The 19,581-nt window shown below is 52.7% G+C and overlaps 2 protein-coding genes across 3 annotated transcripts; one reads left to right on the plus strand and one right to left on the minus strand.

Annotated features, from left to right (window-relative positions):
• Positions 1 to 2,091: 2,091 nt before the first annotated feature.
• Positions 2,092 to 7,623, minus strand: Znhit1 (zinc finger HIT-type containing 1). Of its 2 annotated transcripts, none has more exons than XM_076923256.1 (5): positions 7,485 to 7,623; positions 4,744 to 4,914; positions 2,753 to 2,832; positions 2,419 to 2,588; positions 2,092 to 2,317 (listed from the first exon to the last, which is right to left on the minus strand). In XM_076923256.1, the coding sequence occupies exons 1-5, from the start codon at positions 7,501 to 7,503 to the stop codon at positions 2,296 to 2,298; spliced, it is 462 nt and encodes a 153-aa protein (XP_076779371.1). In that variant the 5' UTR covers positions 7,504 to 7,623; the 3' UTR covers positions 2,092 to 2,295. The 2 variants fall into 2 exon arrangements, with proteins under 2 accessions (XP_076779371.1, XP_076779370.1); XM_076923255.1 differs by lacking the exon at positions 7,485 to 7,623 and adding an exon at positions 6,804 to 6,943.
• Positions 7,624 to 7,653: 30 nt separating this feature from the next.
• Positions 7,654 to 17,901, plus strand: Plod3 (procollagen-lysine,2-oxoglutarate 5-dioxygenase 3). Its single transcript, XM_076923254.1, has 19 exons — positions 7,654 to 7,799; positions 8,105 to 8,196; positions 8,327 to 8,463; positions 8,567 to 8,730; positions 8,875 to 8,987; positions 9,115 to 9,178; positions 10,768 to 10,865; positions 11,062 to 11,163; positions 11,330 to 11,455; positions 11,597 to 11,718; positions 11,917 to 12,021; positions 12,175 to 12,300; positions 12,499 to 12,640; positions 12,746 to 12,859; positions 12,970 to 13,038; positions 14,213 to 14,317; positions 15,174 to 15,320; positions 16,145 to 16,270; positions 17,474 to 17,901. The coding sequence occupies exons 1-19, from the start codon at positions 7,682 to 7,684 to the stop codon at positions 17,627 to 17,629; spliced, it is 2,226 nt and encodes a 741-aa protein (XP_076779369.1). The 5' UTR covers positions 7,654 to 7,681; the 3' UTR covers positions 17,630 to 17,901.
• Positions 17,902 to 19,581: the final 1,680 nt, after the last annotated feature.

Raw genomic sequence — 19,581 nt, forward strand, 5'->3', positions numbered from 1 at the left:
GGATAGAAGAGAGGAGGGGATGGAAGTGGGGGGAAGGGAGGAGAGAAGAGATAAATAAAACATAAACTCAGAACCAGAAAAATAATTGAAATACCTCCTTTCAAGCCAGGCACAGTGCTGCACTCCTTTAATCCCAGCAGACAGGAGGCAGAGGCAGGCAGATCTCTGAGTTCCAGACGACTCTGTCTGATCTACAGAGTGAGTTCCAGGACACCCAGAGCTATATAGAAAGACCATGTCTCAAAACACCAAAACAAACAAACAACAAACCTACCTCCTTCCAAACTAAACTCATAGCCAAGAAATCGGCCAGTGAGAGGCCTCAGTGGGTGAAGACGCTTGCTGCCAAGGTTAACGATCTGAGTTTGATCCCAGGGACCAACTTAGTGAAAGAAGAGAACTAACTTCTCAAAGTTGTCCTGTGATTTCTACACACACAAAGTTAAATTAAAAAACAAAACAAGAGCCTCGTGGTGGTGCACGCCTTTAATCCCAGCACTTGGGAGGCAGAGGCAGGCGGATTTCTGAGTTCGAGGCCAGCCTGGTCTACAGAGTGAGTTCCAGGACAGCCAGGGCTACACAGAGAAACCCTGTCTCGAAAAAAAAAAAAAAACAAAAAAAAAAACAAAAAAAAAAAAAAAAGAAAAAACAAAACAAGAAAAAAAAAAAACTATAAAATAACCAACAGCACAGGTAAAGGAGCGGAGTTACCACAGGGTTGATGTAGCTGACCCAGTTGGCTAGGTGGTGTCCCCTTCCTCCTTGGCCACTTGATAAGCTTTCAGAAGAAGCTTTTTACAGAGGATGACTGTTCCAAGGTGAGGAGGAATTTTTAAAAATCTTTTCTTCCTTTATTTTTTAGGTGTATGTGTTTAGTCTGCATGTATGTCTGTGCACCCCATGCACGAAGTACCCTCAGAGGCCTGCAGAGGGCAGCAGATCCCCTAGGACTGGAGCTACAGACTGTTGTGGGCTGCCATGTGGGTGCTGGGAATTGAACCTGGGTCCTCTAGAGGAGCAACCAGTGTTCCTAACCACTGAGCCATCTATCCAGCCCAAGAGGAATTTGTTTTTTTGTCAAGGGTACACGAGAGGCTGTGCTTCCCTGCTGGACCCTCAAACCAGCTCTTGGGGTCCATTTGTAGGAGACATGGGTGGGAGACAGCTGAGTGATGAAGGCGCTACGCTTGAAAGCCCTATGACCCACGTTTGAGTCATAGGACCCACACATGCCATGGCTCGTGCCTGCAATCCTAGCACACCTGCAGCAAGATGGAAGGAAAAGAATCAATCACTCGGAAGCTTGTGGGCCAGCTAGCCTGAAGTCCACTTAGTGAGGAGCAGACACAATAAAAATCCTGTCTCAACAGGGTAGAAGGGGAGTACTGATTCCCTCGAGAGTTGTCTTCTGGCATCTGCATATTCACTATGGCATGCATGTGTACATGCACATGTGCACACACACACACACACACACTCATGCACACACACATAGAGAAAAAACCTTCAGATATATGTAAAGAAACACTATTTTAAAAATGTCGCTTGAGAGGCAGAGGCAGAAAGATTAGGAGTTCAACTATCCTTGACTATATATATATATATATAACCTGATGGCAGGTTTACACAGTCCACTTCAGACACCTGCAGAGAGAGACAGAAAAGCCCATTGGAGGAGGGGGGAGGTCCTGGGATGCCGTATGGAATTAAGACTGTAGGCATGGATGGGTTAGGCTCCAGCTTACCGGGTCTCCTGATGGGTGTCCAGACAGCGCACTGTGCAGTACCGAGCACCGCAGCTCACACAGGTATATATATATATATATATATACACACACATACAGTGAGTTTAAGGCTAGCCTGGGTTATGTAAGGATCTTGTTTCAAAAACCAAACTAAATCAACAGCTAGAAAAGGCAGAGATGACTTGAGAGTAGCTGGAGAATGGGACATAAATGTCCCACATAAACGTCCCATGACACAGAGGGCCGGCAGTGGAGGCTACAAGAAGAAAGGCAGAGTCTATGCAGGCCTGACCATCAAGTCAACCCTGGCCTTCACCTCCAAATACCCCAGAATGAGTAGGCAGGCTTCCTTTTACCATGCCATTTATTATCATAGCACTCTGTGGGCTGGACCACCCCCACAACAGTCCCTGGGGTCTGTGTGGCCTTCCTTGGTCGGCAGGACACAGCTTTGCTGGGTGAATGGGTAGTTCCTCTCTCTCTGTTCTTTGTGGGTGAGCTGGGGTCGGTTGGGGAGGGTAGGGGGTGCTTCCTCTCCCTGATGGCAGGTTTACACAGTCCACTTCAGACACCTGCAGAGAGAGACAGAAAAGCCCATTGGAGGAGGGGGGAGGTCCTGGGATGCCGTATGGAATTAAGACTGTAGGCATGGATGGGTTAGGCTCCAGCTTACCGGGTCTCCTGATGGGTGCCCAGACAGCGCACTGTGCAGTACCGAGCACCGCAGCTCACACAGGTATATGGGGATGGGAAGCCACACACCGCACAGAAGGGACGCTGGGGCCGGGATGGGGGCCCCGCACAGGCTGTCAAGTAGTTGGGGCCCTCAGATGCACTCAGGTTCTGCAGGGACAGGAAGGGACAGGCATCTTGAATTCTCCATTCTGCCATGCAGCTGATGTCCACCAGGGGTGCTGAAGAGCAGGGGCTCACTCACCCCTGTGCTCTCTAGAGTTCCCCCCCCCCATGCCCCCAACCCCCTGACCTCAGGCTCAGCCCTCTCTCACCTGCTCCTCCAGCAAAGCCTGGAAGTTTTTCCGGAAGCGAAGTTTAAAGTGGTCACCTCGAGTTTTCTTCTTTTTCTTTCCTGGGGGATAAAGGACACTGCGTTGCTGGACAGCAGCTGTGACAGTCATGTTGGAGATGGCCACCCACACCACACTCAGGGTCTGTCCCTCCCTGCCTACATCTGCACTAACCCTGACATCTCCAATCCTGCTCTACTGTCAGCTACTTAAAGTTTAACCTACTTCATCTTTTTATTTTGGGGACAGGAGCTCATGTAGCCCAGGCTGGCCATGAACTCACTCTGTGGACAAACCGGGATGTTTGACAGAGCCTCCTGTTTCCACCTCTCAGGGGCTGAGAGTACAGTGTTTTGTTTCTGTTGTTGTGACACAAGGTCTCACTACTTACCTCAAGCTGACTTCAAACTCACTTTATAGACCAGGCTGACCTTAAATTCTTGGCTGTTCTCCAGCCTCAACCTTTCTATGTGCTGGGTCTCTATATGACATCATACCTGGTTGCTCCATCTGATCTATTCTGCACATATGAAGAAACTGAGGCACAGAGTGGGAAGACAGTTGCTCCCAACACAGGAGCTAGTCACTGGCAAAGCCAGAAGTAATTCCCAAGTCACCTCCCTACTGCTAGCCTTCCCATGTGGCCCTCCACAGTCCTGACTCCTTCCCTTTCCTCCAGCCTGAGGGCAGGGATATTTTATGCTCTGTAGTATAAAGACACACTTGAGCCAGCAAGATGGTGGGAAAAGGTGCTTGCTGCCAAGCCTGACACCCTGAGTTCAATCCCTGGCACTCACATTACGAAGGAGAGAACCAACTCCTGAAAGTTGTCCTCTGACCTCTACCCACACACTGCCATGCGTGCATTTGTACACATACATGCACATGCACACATATGTACAAATAAAACAAGAGATAGTTTAAAGTTTAAAAAAAAATCACACCTTGGATCCCAGGAAGGGAGAGGCAGGCAGATCTCTGTGAGTTCTAGAACAGTCTGGTCTATACAGAGAGAAACAAATAAAGAAACAAAACCCTTCCTACTATAAACAGACCAGAACAGGCACATACATGTCATTTCTAGCTTAGTGTATGTAGCTGTTCGTGGTTGGTTTGTTGAGCTAACCCCTCCCTCCTTGTCCAGGTGTCCTTGGAGGACAAAGATGACACCAGCAGGCACTAACTGTGTCTGGGGCACAGTGCAAACATGCACAGAGTAAGGGACAAGTACACAGGATGACAGCGAGAGGCACGGCCATCACAAGTCTCAGAGATGCAGCTGACTCCTGACACAGAAGGGCAAATGTCAATCAATCCGAATGATTGACAGCCTTTTGTCTCTGTCTTTAACCTGCTGACTGAACATGGTTTTTTGTTTGTTTGTTTGACAAAGGGTTTTTCTGTGTAATCCTCAATGTTCTGGGACTTGTTTTGTAGACCAGTCTGGCTCACAGCAATCCACCTGTCTCTGCTTCCCTAGTGCTAGCTTAAAGGTATGTGTCATTGTATCGTGTGTGTGTGTGTGTGTGTGTGTGTGTGTGTGAGTGTGTGAGAGTGTATTTGTAAACACACATGCACATGTGTGCAATGGGTCCCCCAAGCTAAAAGATGGCTCTTTAAAATATCAATAAATTGATTTCTCAGATTGCTTGTTCTCCAAATAAATTACAGTTTTAAAGAAACAAGGGGCACTAAGATGGCTCGGTGCCTAAGGGCACCAGTTGCTGCACCCAGCAACCTGAGTGACCAGAGTTTCAACTCTGGAAGGAGAGAACAAATTCCTGAAAGTTTTCTTTTGACCTCCACATACAAGTGTGTGCAGAAATGCACAGACACACACATGCATGCACACACAAAATAAGGAAATTAAAACTACACTAAAGATGCAATTCCCATCTCTGCTCATTGGCATCATCTCCAATTACAGGCTTCAGAACACTGTCCCTGCTCTTTGTCCCCCAACCCCATCTCACCTGTGTCTGCATCATCATCAAACTGAGGTAGCCTCTTGCCCAGCTGCGGGAGGCCGGCATGGGGGTCATCCTGGAAGTTGTCATTCTCTAATGCTTCCAGCTGTCGACTGATCCGCCGCTGCCTGGCTGCCCGGTCCAGCACCCGCCGCTGTCCAGGGTCCTGGGAGCGAACTACAGAGGGCAAAGGGAGTTAAAGGGATCAGGAAAGGAGGAAGGTTGCTCTGGCAGCGCATAGAGCCACAGTCTCCTGGCCTCATTCCCGTCACTATGCTCTGGGGATTTCCCAGCTCTTCAGCCTGCTTTCTTCCAGCTTGGGAAGCCTGTTTCAGCCCTTTATGCTGACTCGACTCTAAGGCCTCCCAGTCCCAGCAGTAACTGGAGAGATGGCTCAGTGGTTAAGAGCACTTCCTGCTCTTGTGAGCGCTAGAGCTCAGGTCTCCAGGACCTGGGACCGTCAGTCACCAGGCTGGCTCACAACCTTCTGTAACTCCAACTACCTCTCTGTCCTCCGTGGATACCTGCAGTCATTTGCCCACGGCAGCACACATACACAAAGTAAAATGAATACAGAGTGCATTTGAGAATCGACACAGTATTGACTTCCGGCTTCCATATTCACGACACCTGCGTGACTCAGTAGGGCAAAATCCAGTGTACATTTCTAGAACATTCCTTCAGCTTGAGATGCATGCCTATGCCCCGTGACTGCACTGACTACCTTCCTTGGACTAAAACAGTCTCCTGGTGTGACTCCCAGCTGTCCTCCTCTCTTGTTGGGTATTCTTCCTATTCCCACATTTTGGAGCCTCTCTTGCTTTCATGGCTGCTTCTGCCTGTCCTTCTTTTATTGATAGCGTTCTTTGGCCTGTTGCCTTCTCACCCCCACAACTTTCAATAGGATCTCGGGAAGCCCAGGCTGCCCCGGGACTTCCTATGTAGCTGCACGATCTTGAATGACCTCCTGTGTACAGCCACAGCAGGCTTATGCGATGCTGGGGATAAGACAAGAGTTTTGGGCAAGCTAGACAAGCAGCCAATCATCGGAGGCGCATCCCTAACCTCTTTTTCTTGTATTTCTATCTTTCTTCAAAAAATTCATTTATTCTGTGTACATGCAGGTATTGCAGTACACGTGCAGAGGTCAGAAGACAATTTATGGGCGCTTTTCTCTCCTTTTTTAAAATTTTATTTATTTATTTATTTATTTAAATTTTTATTTATTATTATTATTATTATTATTATTATTATTATTATTATTATTATTATTATTATTTTTGGCGTTTTTCTCTCCTATCCTGTGGATCCTGGGGACTGAACTCAAGTGGTCAGGCTTGGCAGCAAACACCTTTACACACTGCACCACCTCACCTGCCCATTCCTGATGCTTCTAATCCAAACACAGACCTGTGTTTCACATAACATGCCAGCCTCAAACCAGAATTCCCCCAAACCACACATTTGGCTACAGGACATCAAGAGGCTGAGGCAGGACCAGCCTAATTTACACAGACAGCCTAGGCTACAAAGTGAAACCTGTCTCATAAAAAAAAAAAAAAAAAAAAAAAAAAGAGAGAGAGAAAGGAAGAAGTGTGTGTGTACCCAAAGCAAGCCCTTTGATCTCTTAAGCTTCTGTGTCCCCTCCATCCAGCATCCAGAAGCTGGCGGGAAGTGGAGCGATGGTGGTGCACACCTTTAATCCAAACATTGTGGAGGCAAAGAGGTAGGCAGATCTCTGAGTTTGAAGCCAGCCTAGTCTACAGAGCTAGTTCCAGGGCAGCCAAGGGTACGCACTGTCTCGGGGTGGGGAGGGGGGAAGCAAAACAACCCAGAAGCTGAGGTGAGTACAACCGCTCGTAGCACCCAGGCTTTGGAGTGAAAAGACATCCTCTCCATCCCCAGCCTCTGGCTTGAAACAAGCAGACACAAAACACGAATGAACGGTTCTGAGACTGCCCCAACGCTGAGCGAAGGTATTTGACGTGAAAAACTAGGCGGGGAAATGTGAGGGTGAATTTGAACTTGGGATGCACAAAAGGGCGAACCACTGAAGGCTCACATACCGGAGGGTTTCTTCTCCACCATTGGCGCAACAGAGTTGACAGAAGAGCCTACTGCGCACGCGTGCTAACCACCCTTGCTCTAAGCCCAGCCCTTCCGGTGGCGTGTACACGTACGCGTGCGCAGTCATTCCCCTCCCCCGCTTGAAGTCATTACGGGATGTTCCCTTGGAGACCAGCAAGCTTTCCGCCATCTTTGATAGGGGCAAACCTACTTCCGGTAGCGTTGTGGTTCAAAAAAAAAAAAAAAAAAAAAAATCTGAGAGCCTCCTGCAAATGGTCACTTTAAAAAGAAGTGGTGCGGGTGGTCTTTAGGGGCGCGCTCTTGTCCCTGTGTCCTTCTGCAGCCCCGGTGCGTGTCCCCGCGCTGCGAGAAGGGAAGGGCAGGTTCGGTGGCTTTGCTGAACCCAGACCCGCGGGGATGTCCGCGCGATCCCGCCTCTGGCTTCCCGACCCCTCCGGGCCCGTCGCCCCCGCCGCGCGCCACCCCGGGCCTCGCCATCCAGTCTTCCTCCGGGTCAGATTTGTGGTCAAGGCCCGCCCCCGCGTCGCCTGGACCCTCCTCAAAAGGTCACTTCCCCTCCCTGGGGGATTCGGTTGCTCCAGCGCGAGTCCGGCTGTGCCCGGGACCAGACCCGCGGCTTCTCCCCACCCTCCAGCCCGCGCCCGCGGGACAATCCTTGCCTTGTCTCGCCGTCTGCATCTCGGGTTTTCGGTGGCCTCGGGTTACGCCTTTTTTCCAGGGCGGAGTCCGGAGCACAGCTCCTCCTCTCAGCGGGCTCGGCTTCCCCTTTTCCCAGAATCTTCCCGGGGAGTTGGAATCCAGGCGCTCAGCTCAGCCCGGGTGCGGGCCTGGGTGTAGCCTAAGCGTGCTGTTAGCCATGGCTACGTCAGGCCCCGAGCCCCGGCTTTTGCTCCTGTTCCTGCTGCTGCTGCCGCCGCTGCCCCCCGTAACTTCTGCCTCCGATCGACCCCGGGGCTCCAGTCCTGTCAACCCAGGTGAGAACCCGGGAGGCCAGTGGTCAGGGTCGATGAGTCTGCCAGCCTGGGAGGGAGTGTCCAGTCTCTCTTGGAACCCAGGGCATCAGCCTGTCCTCATGCAAAATAAGGGTTCCAGCCTCCCCCAGACAGACAGGAGCACCCCAGCCCCCATTCGTGTATGTTACTCTCGCCCGACTCTTCTGGAGACTAAATATGCTGAAAGAACTTTAGTGAAATAACAAGGAGGTGGAGGGGATACAGAGGGATAAACACGTGGGACATCAAGCCGTGGGTCTTAAGTACCAGTTCCCTGGCTGTGACAGACAAATTGCTGGTGATCACTGTGGCTACGGCTGAGACAGAGGGGTACCGGCGTTTTCTTCAGTCTGCGGAGTTTTTTAACTACACTGTACGGGTGAGTGGGGTTGGGGAGATGGGAGAAATTCCATCGGGAGAGGTCAAGGGTTGTGGGGGATTGGTCCAGTTTCCTCATCTTGGCCAGCTGAACCTCTTCCATGGCATTGGGTGTGGGATCTTTTCTGTAGACCCTGGGCCTGGGGCAGGAGTGGCGAGGGGGCGATGTCGCTCACACAGTTGGTGGAGGCCAGAAGGTTAGGTGGCTCAAGAAGGAAATGGAGAAATACGCCGATCAGGAAGACATGATCATCATGTTTGTGGACAGGTAAGAGGGTCTGGGGTGGAAAGAGAGGGAAACTGGTTACAGAGAGAGAAAAAGAGACTGAGGTTCCTCGTGGCTCTGGTCTTCTTCCCCTTGCCTTGCCCAGCTACGACGTGATTCTGGCAAGCAGCCCAACCGAGCTGCTGAAGAAGTTTGTTCAGAGTGGCAGTCATCTGCTCTTCTCTGCTGAGAGCTTCTGCTGGCCCGAGTGGGGGTTAGCAGAGCAGTACCCCGAGGTGGGCGTGGGGAAGCGCTTCCTCAACTCTGGTGGTAAGTGGCAAAGTTCCCAACACAGGCTTGTCCCTTCCCCATCCCTCCCTCCCCCAGTGGAGGGGCATTGCATGCTCTGGGTACTTGAGTGAGGGGTCCCTGGGAGTCTCGGAGGTCTAACTGACTTCTGCTCCCCACCCCCAGGATTCATTGGCTTTGCTCCCACCATCCATCAGATTGTCCGACAGTGGAAATATAAAGACGACGATGATGATCAGTTGTTCTACACTCGACTATACCTGGACCCAGGGCTTCGGGTAGGGAGCCTCAGGATAGGAACCCCCACCCCAGTTGAATGGGAGGGAAGGCGTGAAGGGAGTTGGAGAGACAGATATAATGTCACCTGTCCCCTCTCGGTTCACTACTCCATCTTATGCCATCTAGGAGAAACTCAAACTTAATCTGGACCACAAATCCCGGATCTTCCAGAACCTCAATGGAGCCTTAGGTGAGGACGGTGGTTAGAAGTGGATGATGAGGGATGGGTTCCTGCCAGAACGGGATTGATCTACAGCTGACCAGTATGCTAACTTACCCAAAACCTAAAGCATGTGTGTTAGCAGTAGTGAGGCTGGGAATGTGGCTTCGAAGCAGAGTACCAAGGATTTGCCAGTGAGGGGCTGGGGGCGTGGCTCAGTGGTAGAGCCCCTGCCTAGAATCCTCCAGTGAGGGGCTGGGGGCATGGTTCAGTGGTAGAGCCCCTGCCTAGAATCCTCCAGTGAGGGGCTGGGGGTGTGGCTCAGTGATAGAGCCCCTGCCTAGAATCCCCAGTGAGGGGCTGGGGGAGTGGCTCAGTGGTAGAGTACCTGCTTAGAATCCTCCAGTGAAGGGCTGGGGGTGTGGCTCAGTGGTAGAGACCCTGCCTAGAATCCTCCAGTGAAGGGCTGGGGGCGTGGCTAAGTGGTAGAGCCCCTGCCTAGAATCCCCCAGTGAGGGGCTGGGGTGTGGCTCAGTGGTAGAGCCCCTGCCTAGAATCCTCCAGTGAGGGGCTGGGGTCGTGACTCAGTGGTAGAGCCCCTGCCTAGAATCCCCCAGGGAGGGGCTGGGGGTGTACCTCTGGTGGAGGGTTTGTCTAGCATACAGAAGCCTTAGGTTCAATTCTTATCACCACCCCAAAACAAAAACTGGTGTTTGGAGCTCAGGTATCTGTCTGCCAAGCACCTTGGAAGGTCAGGAACCCTACCACTGTGATTTCATTAACACTGAGCTTTTACAAAGGGCTTCCAACCTTGGAAGATCCTTAGGCAGGAGAGGAAACTCCCTAGCCTAGTGAGTTATCCCAGGTCACTCAGGTAGAGTTGTAGAGATCTCTAAGCGGGCCACAGCCTGGTCAGACTTAGAAAAGGCAACTGTGATGTTCTGTCCCCAGTCTCAGATCTCAGAGAGTAGAGGCGGGAAGACTTCGAGTTGCAGGCCACACAGCGAGACCCATCACAAATGGGGAAAAAAGAACCCCCGATTTTTTTTTTCATGTATTTGTTTTGGAAGGGAGGTGAGTGTGTGGCCCCTGCAGAGGTCAGAGGTGACTCTTGAGACACTGTTCTTTCCTTCCACTGTGTGGTTTCTGGGAGTCAGGCGTGGTGGCAGGAGCCTTCATCCACTGAGCTCCGTTCTAACACACTATATAATAACTTAAAAAAATAAAATTGGTGCTGGAGAGACGGCTCCGTGGTTAAGAGTACTTCATGCTCTTCCAGAGGACTTGGGTTCAGTTCCCAGCACCCACACGGCGGCTCACAGCTGTCTACAACTACAGTTCTAGGGATCTGATATTCTGACACAGACAGACAGACATGCAGGCAAAACCCGCACATTGAAAATACATAAATAATGTTTTTATAATAAAATGTCAGCTCAACAACAGAAAACAAAACCCACTACCCTGACTAAGCTACAGTCCAGGGACCTTTGGGCTCCACACTGCTCTGTCCACTAGGAGAGTTGGGACCCCCTCACCTCACACTTGAAGAGCCTGTTGCCTTGTGAATGAAGTTCCCAAATGAAGGAACTCCTGAAAACCTTCCCCTTTCCCCCCAGATGAAGTGGTCTTAAAGTTTGACCAGAGTCGTGTGCGCATCCGAAATGTGGCCTATGACACGCTTCCTGTTGTGGTCCATGGAAATGGTCCCACTAAGGTACCCGCAGTGCCCAGCCTGGGAACCCCTAACCCTCCTGGACACCCTCCCCCTGACCCCGGGGTTTTCTCCAGTCCCAGCCAAAAAGGTGCTGGGACGGCTGCCTCCTCACTGTGCTGACTTTTTCCTGAGCCCAGCATCCTTCCCTTCAGTCCCCAGCCACCTCCACTTTAGCCACTTAACCCTGTCCCAACAGCTCCAGCTCAACTACCTGGGGAACTATGTCCCCAATGGTTGGACTCCCCAGGGAGGCTGTGGATTCTGCAACCAGAACCGGAGGACACTCCCGGGGGGGCAGGTGAGGACAGTCGAGGCGTAGGCAGAGGACAAGCTGGGCAGCCTCGGGGGTGGAGCCCCTGCGCACCCTGACCTGGCAGAGTGGTCAGTCAGTGACTGGCTGGCCAGGGCTGTGGGACAGAGAGAGGTCTGGGCTTCTGCGAGCCTTGTCCTGTGGTGTCCTCCAGCCTCCCCCCCGGGTGCTTCTGGCCGTGTTTGTGGAACAGCCCACTCCCTTCCTGCCCCGGTTCCTGCAGCGCCTACTGCTCCTGGATTACCCCCCAGACAGGATCTCTCTCTTCCTTCACAACAACGTGAGATATGGGGAACACGCACCCCCAGCCCCCACTGCACCCTACTACACCCCTCCCATCTGTCCTCCCTGACTGCATCCCTCCTGTACCACCATCTGCCCAGACTGTCAGTCAGTCCATCCCTCTCCCATCCATCTTCAGGAGGTGTACCACGAGCCTCACATTGCAGATGCCTGGCCACAGCTCCAGGACCACTTCTCATCTGCAAAGCTAGTAGGGCCGGAGGAGGCCCTGAGCGCAGGGGAGGCCAGGGACATGGCCATGTGAGTTGTCACACCCGCTCCCCTCCCTCCCTCATCCTCTGCCATAGACAGTGGAGTCCTGGGGAAGGAGGCACTGACCCTTGACCTTATCTCCAAACCGGGAGAGCCCCGTTCATCCCTCCATCCCCACTGCCCTGCCCTGCCTCCATGCCCCGTTTGGGCTCACCTCTCCCTCCGTTTGTGGGTCTTCCCCTCCAGGGATAGCTGTCGGCAGAACCCTGAGTGTGAGTTCTACTTTAGCCTGGATGCAGATGCTGTCCTCACGAACCCGGAGACCTTGCGTATCTTGATTGAACAAAACAGGTGACCTGCACACCCCTCCCCTGGGAGGGCATAGTCCTGTCCCGTCTTGTCCATCTGGACAGAGGGCCACCCCTCCCCTGGGGGGGGGCATAGTCCTGTCCCGTCTTGTCCATCTGGACAGAGGGCCACCCCTCCCCTGTGCTTCCTCCCTAGGAAGGTAATAGCTCCCATGCTTTCTCGCCATGGCAAGCTCTGGTCCAACTTCTGGGGTGCCCTGAGCCCCGATGAGTACTATGCCCGCTCTGAAGACTATGTGGAGTTGGTGCAGCGGAAGCGAGTGTAAGTTCCACCCACGTGCACTGTGCAGGCCCCACTCCACAGCATCCTACATAGTCATTACACAGGCCACCACTGTGGGAGGGGCGGTCTGATGGCCTCGGGCTCGGGATTCTGAGGACCCCGAGAAGGAGCTTCTGCAATGAACATGGCAGAGTCGGAGGGGTTGTCTGCCTGGCTGATCATTCCCCGTGCTTGCAGGGGCTTGTGGAATGTACCCTACATATCCCAGGCATATGTGATCCGTGGGGAGACCCTGAGGACAGAGCTGCCCCAAAAGGAGGTATTCTCCAGCAGTGACACAGACCCAGATATGGCTTTCTGCAAGAGTGTCCGGGACAAGGTGAGTGGGGTGGTTGGCATGGGTTGCCCAGTCTGGGGACTCGATGCTGTGCCCACAGCCTCCTGACGTCCTCCTCGCACATGCCCACCCTTTACCCCACTCCAGGGTATCTTCCTCCACCTCAGCAACCAGCACGAGTTTGGCCGGCTGCTGGCAACTTCTCACTATGACACAGACCACCTACACCCGGACCTCTGGCAGATCTTTGACAACCCTGTGGTAAGAGAGGACCTTTGTCCCTGCCCCACCACCATTGCCTGCCATGGGAGGGACAGCCCAAGGGTAGACATGAAGAAGGCTGTACTCACGTGCCCTAACCCTTCCTGCAGGACTGGAGAGAACAGTACATTCATGAGAACTACAGCCGGGCCCTGGATGGGGAGGGACTGGTGGAACAGGTAAGCTCCCCAAGACCTCGGCCTGTGTGAAGCACCCACTGCTGCCATTGGTGGGTTCTAAGCTGAGCTCCCAGGGACTGAGAGTTTTTATTCGGGCAAGAGAGAAGGTAATAGCCACACTAAGTGTTAAGGGCCTGTAATCTTAGAGGTCTGGAAGCTGATGCAGAAGGATGGAGAGTTTCAGGCTAGCCTGGGCTACATAATGGGTACCAGACCGGCCATGATTAGATGGCAAGACCAAGTCTCAAAAAAGATGGGCAGAGGAGATAACTCAGTGGTTAAGCGCTTAAGACATAAGCAGCATGAGGACCTGGTTCAAATCCCCAGAGCCCAAGGAGATGCCAGATGGGTGTAAGGGCCCACCTGCAATTCCAGCCTGGGAAGGCAGACATTGAGGACCCTCAGCAAGTCAACCAGCAAGACTGGCTGCCTCAGTAAGCTCTGGGTTCGATTAAGAGATCCTGTCTCAATGGACAAGGTGAAAGAACAATGGAGCATTAACCCCAGACCTCCACGTGCGTGTGTGTGCACATGCACACGCCCCCACAGCTGTGCCCACCCGCACATAGAAACAAACAGGTGTGGTGCACCCGATAATACCGGAGCTCGGGTAGTGGAGGCAAGAAGATAATGAGGATTCCGAGTTGCAGGACAGCCTCAGACACATGCAAGCAAGTTCAAGGCCATCCTGGATTACGTAGTAAGACCTTGTCTAAAACTAAAACTAAGGAAATGGGCTGGTAGAGTGCTCGCCCAGCATCACAAAGCCCTAGGCTCAGTCCCCAGCACCCGATAAACTGAGCACAAAGTTGTACAGCTGTGATCTCAGCGTTCAAGAAGTGGAAGTAGGAGGATCAGGGCCAGCCTCAGCTATATAGTGAGTCTGAGGACAGCCTGGGCTATAAAAGACCTTGTCGTAAAAAGTGTGTGTGTGTGGGGGGGGGGGGGGGGGCCAAAGAAAAAGATCATTGTCCTAGATGCTGGGGCTCCAGGTACCCTACTATTCCTGCCCTCTCCTGAAGCCTCTGTACTGAGCAACCCTCCTCCCGCAGTGACCTAAAGACCTTGGGTCACTCCTTCATAGGTCCTCTCCCGTATGTCTCCCCTCCCCGTCCTTGTTGCCTGTCTTACCTCTTGCCTGTCTTCTGTGAGCTTCACCTTACCCTGTCCCTAGCCATGCCCAGATGTGTACTGGTTCCCGCTGCTGACCGAGCAGATGTGTGATGAGCTGGTGGAGGAGATGGAACACTATGGCCAGTGGTCTGGAGGCCGGCATGAGGTGAGAGTGGAGGGCTCCCAAGGGGGACGGGGTGGGCCCAAAGAAGGACAGAGGGTTTGGGGGCTAAGGGGAGAATCCCGGGGGCGGGGCCCATAAAGAATATGCTAGTTACTTGTCTTGTTGCCAGGAGAAAGTATCTGATCAAAGCAACTTGAAGAAAGGGTTTCTTGTGGCTCACAGTCTGCAGGCACAAGTCCATCATGGCGGGAAGGCACAGCAGCAGGAGTGTGAGAGAGCTGGTCACATGGTCACATTGCATCCTAGTCGGAAAGCAGACAGATGAGTGCTTTCAGGCCAGGACCTTAGCCCAGGGGCTGGAGCCACCCACAGTGGTCAGGTCTTCCCATCTCCATAACCTAAGCCAGGTGATCCCTCCCTGACGTGCCCAGAAGCTTGTCTTCTGGGTTCTAGGTGAACCTAGGTCCCATCAAGGTTAGCTATACACAGAGGGTGCTTCTTTCAGGGGCTATAGGTGTTAGATAGCATGGCCAGGTAGCATGGGAAGGTGGCGTGGATTCACAACAGAGCTAACAGCAGCAGAGACTAGCAGGCCCAGCAGTAGTGAATCTGGCTTGACAATAGAAGAAAACACTGCTTCTAGATGGCAGGGGCAGAAAGAGAGTCTGGCTGGGCAGTGGTGTGCACTCCTTGAATCCCAGCACTCTTGGCAGAGAGCACAAGCCCAGCCTGGTCTGTCTATCAAATTCCATGTCAGCCTGGATTGCACTGAGAAACCCTGTCTCAAAACAAAATAAAACAAAAGTAACTGGGAACCAACAAAAAGAAGCTGGTATGGTCCCTGAGGAAGAATGGGCTAGCCCAGGGATGTGGGTGTCTGAATGTCTGTTGCCCACAGGATTCCAGGTTGGCTGGAGGGTACGAGAATGTTCCCACCGTGGATATCCACATGAAGCAGGTGGGGTACGAGGACCAGTGGCTCCAGCTGCTGAGGACATATGTGGGGCCCATGACCGAGTACCTGTTCCCTGGCTACCACACCAAGGTGGGCTATCCCAACCACTGCTGTACCTCTTCTTGTACCCCAGTCTTGGAAGGCTCTGTGTGGACCCCCTGCTCTCAGCCCTTTTAGCAACTAAGGCTCCATGGACTTGGGGCCCAGGCTGGAGATGGGACTGGGAAGACGCTAAGTCTCCTGCTTGGGCGCTGTGCTATTAACAGAGTCACTGGCTGGGCAGGTTGACACCTGTAACCTCAGCACTCGGGAAACTGAGGCAGGAAGCTTGAGTTTGAGGAGAGCGTGGGCTATGGAGTGAGAGCCTGTCTCAAAACAGAAGAGGGGCTGGAGATGTGGGTCAGTTAGAGCGGTTGCCCAGCATGCACAAAGCACAGCTTCTATCCCCAGCTGCATAACCTGGAGGGAGGAGCCCAGCACAGGCCTGTGGTCCCAGCACTCAGAAGGTAGAATCTGGAGCTACATAGTGAGTTTGAGGCCAGCCTGGGCTATATAACACCTTGTCTTAAAAAATGGGGAGGAATGGGACTGGGGAGATGTCTCGGTCTGTAAAGTGCTTGTCACATAATCGTGATGACATGTCATCAGCACCCATGTAAAAAGCCGGACGTGGTATTACACATCTGTAACCACAGTGCTGGGCAGGAACCCAGGGTAGAGGAGGACAGGTAGACCCAGGTGTGGTGGCACACATCAAAGAGAACTGAGTTTGAGGCCAGCCTGGTCTACACAGCAAGTTCTAGGTCAGACGGGGTTACATAGAAAGACCCTGTCTCAAAAAACAGACAAAACGAGTAAAGGGCTAGCCTTGGCTTGCCCCACTCTTGCCATGCCATCCACCTCGCACCCCACAGACACGGGCAGTGATGAACTTCGTGGTCCGCTACCGGCCAGACGAGCAGCCCTCCCTGCGGCCGCACCATGACTCCTCCACCTTCACTCTCAATGTCGCCCTCAACCACAAGGGTGTGGACTACGAGGTGAGTCTGGGGTCCTTCCCGTCTTGGGGTGCTGTTAGGCTCCTGCCCACCCTTCAGTTTACAACCTTGTCTCAGTTCCTTCCCTAGCCTCTGGCTCAGCCTTCAGTTTCTCAGTAGTTTCCTGTCATGTCTTGGCTCAGCCACTGTACTAGTTAGCTTTCCACTGCTGTGACGAAACACCACTGCCAAAAGAAACTCAGGGAGGAAAGTTATCCTGGTTAAGTGTCACAGTCTATCATGGAGGGAAGCCAAGGCAGGAACTCACACAGGGCAGGAACCTGGAGAGGCCATGGAGGGGTGCTGCTGACTGGTTTACTCCTCATGGCTTGCTTGGGTATTCTCTTAGACGCCCCAGGACCACCAGCCCAGGGCTGGCCCCACCCACTGTGGGCTGGGCCTTCCATATCAATCATCAGTCAAGAACCGCCCCCAGGGGCTCACCTATAGACCAGTCTGACAGAGGTATTTGCTCAGTTGAGGATCCCAGCTTGTGTCAAGTTGACCCAACTATATAGCTGCTCTCCTTCCCCCTCCTGCTCCCCAAGCCTCATTTGGTGACGTCCTGTTGCTGCCACACACTCCCTGACAAAGCACTGGAAGGAAAAGAAGGGAAGAAGGAAGGAAGGAAGGAAGGAAGGAAGGAAGAAAGGAAGGAAGGAAGGAAGGGAGGGAGGGAGGGAGGGGGGAGGAAGGGGGAACGGGGGAGGGAGGGAGGAAGGAAGGGAGGGAGGGAGGGAGGGAGGAAGGAAGGAAGGAAGGAAGGAAGGAAGGAAGGAAGGAAGGAATCCAAGGAGACAGTCCCTCTTGGAGAAGGCGGAATGGCCAGAACTTGAGGCTGCTAGTTATGTCGTGTCCACCATCAGGAAGCAGAGAGAGAATCTTGGTGCCCAGCTCGCTTTGTCTTCTTTATTCAGTCCTAGATGCCAGCCTGTGGGATGGCACACCCTGGTTCAAGGTGGCTCTCCCTGCCCCACCCTTTAACCCATTCTAGAAACTCCCACCCAGATAGTGCCAGAGGTCTGTTTCTGTGATGATTCTAAATTCCACCAAGTTGGCAGTCCAGATTCACAACCACACAGCTTCCCTTGCCTGTCTCGCCAGCCTGTTTGATTGGCACCTCCCCCACCACGCCTGTTGCCCCCCTGCGCCCGCACCCCCAAGTATGCTGATCTTAGTTTTATTTTCATGTTCTCATCTCCCCAGGGAGGTGGCTGCCGCTTCCTGCGTTACGACTGCAGAGTCTCGTCCCCAAGGAAGGGCTGGGCTCTCCTGCACCCTGGCCGCCTCACACACTACCATGAGGGGCTGCCCACCACCCGGGGCACTCGGTACATCATGGTGTCCTTTGTTGACCCCTGACACTCAGCCAGTCTGCCAAGCCTTCTCTGCCACTGTGCCTTGTCGGGCAACCTGGGTCCCCATCCTCAGAGAGGGGACCCTGCCCTTCTCGTCTTCTGAGTGTGTCTGTGTGTCTGGGATGGAATGTGCTGGCCCCAACCGCCCTCAGGTCCCTGGAGTCTTCCACTTTCCCACTGACCCCGTGGACTCAGGGGAGTGGACTTCTGAGGACCCGCTGCCTGATAAATTATTAAGCTTCCTCAACCTCACTTTCAATAAAAGGATGTTTGTAATTGTTGTGTCCATGAGTCATATGTATAAAGACAGCATCTCTTGTAGCCCAGGCTAGCCTCCATCTGTCTCACTGTAGGGATTGCAGTTGTGTGTCCTGAAGAGTAGCGAGTGCACTGTCCACTAGGATGCATCTCCTCCTCTTCTTATTTTAAAAATCAATTATTTGTACGCATGCGTGGACATTGTGCATGGGTGCAGGTGTCCACAGAGGACAGAGGGCGGTACCAGGTCCCACTGGAACTGGAGTCACAGGTCATTGGGTTGAGAGCCACCTGTTTGGGTGCTGGGAACCAAACTGGGGTTCTCGATAATCGCACCAGGCACTCAACCTCTGAGCCATCTCTCCAGTCCACGCCCCTTTTATTACATTTATTAATTTAGCGTGTGTGCGTGTGTGTGCATGTGCATAACTCTGGGAATAGCTTCTCTCCTACCACGTGTGCTGGCTAGTTCATGTCAACTTGACACAGTAGGACTTAGCTGAAAGAAGGGCGCCTCAATTGAGAAAAATGCCTCCCTAAGATTTGGCTATAAGGCATTTTCTTAATTATTAATGGGATGGGAGGAGACCCAGGCCATTGTGGGTAGAGGGCGTGACTACAGGCCAGATCTACAGACTACAAGACAGATCTCCATATTAATGAGGTACCTAAAGGCCAGAGAATTAAGCATTCCTTCCCAGACCCTCCTCCCTGCAAAAGGTATTTAACCTCAGGCCTGCTCTGAGGAAATGGTGTGTGTGTATGTGTGTGTGTGTGTGTGTGTATGTATGTGTGTGTGTGCATGTGTGTGTATGTATGCATGTGTGTGTATGTGTGTGTGTATGTATGTGTGTGTGTATGTGTGTGTGTGCATGTGTATGTGTGTGTGTATGTGTGTGTATATGTGTGTGTGCATGTGTGTGCATGTGTGTGTGTGTGTGTGTGTGTGTGTGTGTGTAGAAGGTCTTCACCTATAGAGCCGCCATCTAATCTCCTGTAGAAGACCTCTCTGCATTTCCAGCCACGACAACCACCAACCCAGTCAAGTCGACCTCCTGGACCAAACCAAGAACTCTCATCCCCACGGCACACAGCTGGAGCTTCTTCCCCTTTCTCCCCCTTTGGCCTTGGGCCAATCCAGCCCAAACACCCCCACTTTCTTCTCAACTCTGACTCTTTTGAGGCTCCCAGCAGTGCCTGAGAACCAGCTGTCCGGCTACCTTTTGGCCTGGGGACAGCCCCTCCCCCCCTCCCAGCCAACTCTGTCAGTCCCCAGGGACCTCAGACTGCATTCCCCCACCCCTGGAACGAGTTCCACAGCTTACCATAGCCTGACACCCACCTGGCACTGGTGTGGGAGAGTACAGTCAAACTTCCAGCATCCTGCCTCTCTGAGCTGTGCCCTAGCCAGCCCCATGGTGCAGGGCAAGGGCAGACTCGGGACACACATCAACCCAACACTCCTTGACTCTTTGGTAAAAGATTTATTCTGGGGCTGTGGGGATACCTCAGCCATTACAAAATTTTATATTATTCTCCCTGAGAACCTGAGTTTGACTCCTAGCACGGGAGTCAGACAGCTCACAACCATCTGTAACTTTCAGCCTGTGGCCTCCAAGGGCACTTCCATTTACCCTCCCACTACGCACAACACACATGATTAAAATTTTTAAAAATATATTTTTGCAAACTATTTTT

The sequence above is a fragment of the Arvicanthis niloticus genome, chromosome 24, assembly GCF_011762505.2.
Source record: "Arvicanthis niloticus isolate mArvNil1 chromosome 24, mArvNil1.pat.X, whole genome shotgun sequence".
In the NCBI taxonomy this organism is placed as follows: domain Eukaryota; kingdom Metazoa; phylum Chordata; class Mammalia; order Rodentia; family Muridae; genus Arvicanthis; species Arvicanthis niloticus.

Bases quoted from the DNA above. Each gene is read 5' to 3' on its own strand.
- Znhit1 (XM_076923255.1), bottom strand. From the start codon at position 6,825: ATGGTGGAGAAGAAACCCTCCG. The intron at 2,589-2,752 runs GTGAGAGAGGGC...CTGTCCCTGCAG, and splicing joins AGGCTTTGCTGGAGGAGCAG to AACCTGAGTGCATCTGAGGG. The intron at 2,318-2,418 runs GTAAGCTGGAGC...CTCTCTCTGCAG, and splicing joins GGCACCCATCAGGAGACCCG to GTGTCTGAAGTGGACTGTGT.
- Plod3 (XM_076923254.1), top strand. From the start codon at position 7,682: ATGGCTACGTCAGGCCCCGAGCCCCGGCTTTTGCTCCTGTTCCTGCTG. The intron at 11,719-11,916 runs GTGAGTTGTCAC...CTTCCCCTCCAG, and splicing joins GAGGCCAGGGACATGGCCAT to GGATAGCTGTCGGCAGAACC. The intron at 16,271-17,473 runs GTGAGTCTGGGG...TCATCTCCCCAG, and splicing joins ACAAGGGTGTGGACTACGAG to GGAGGTGGCTGCCGCTTCCT.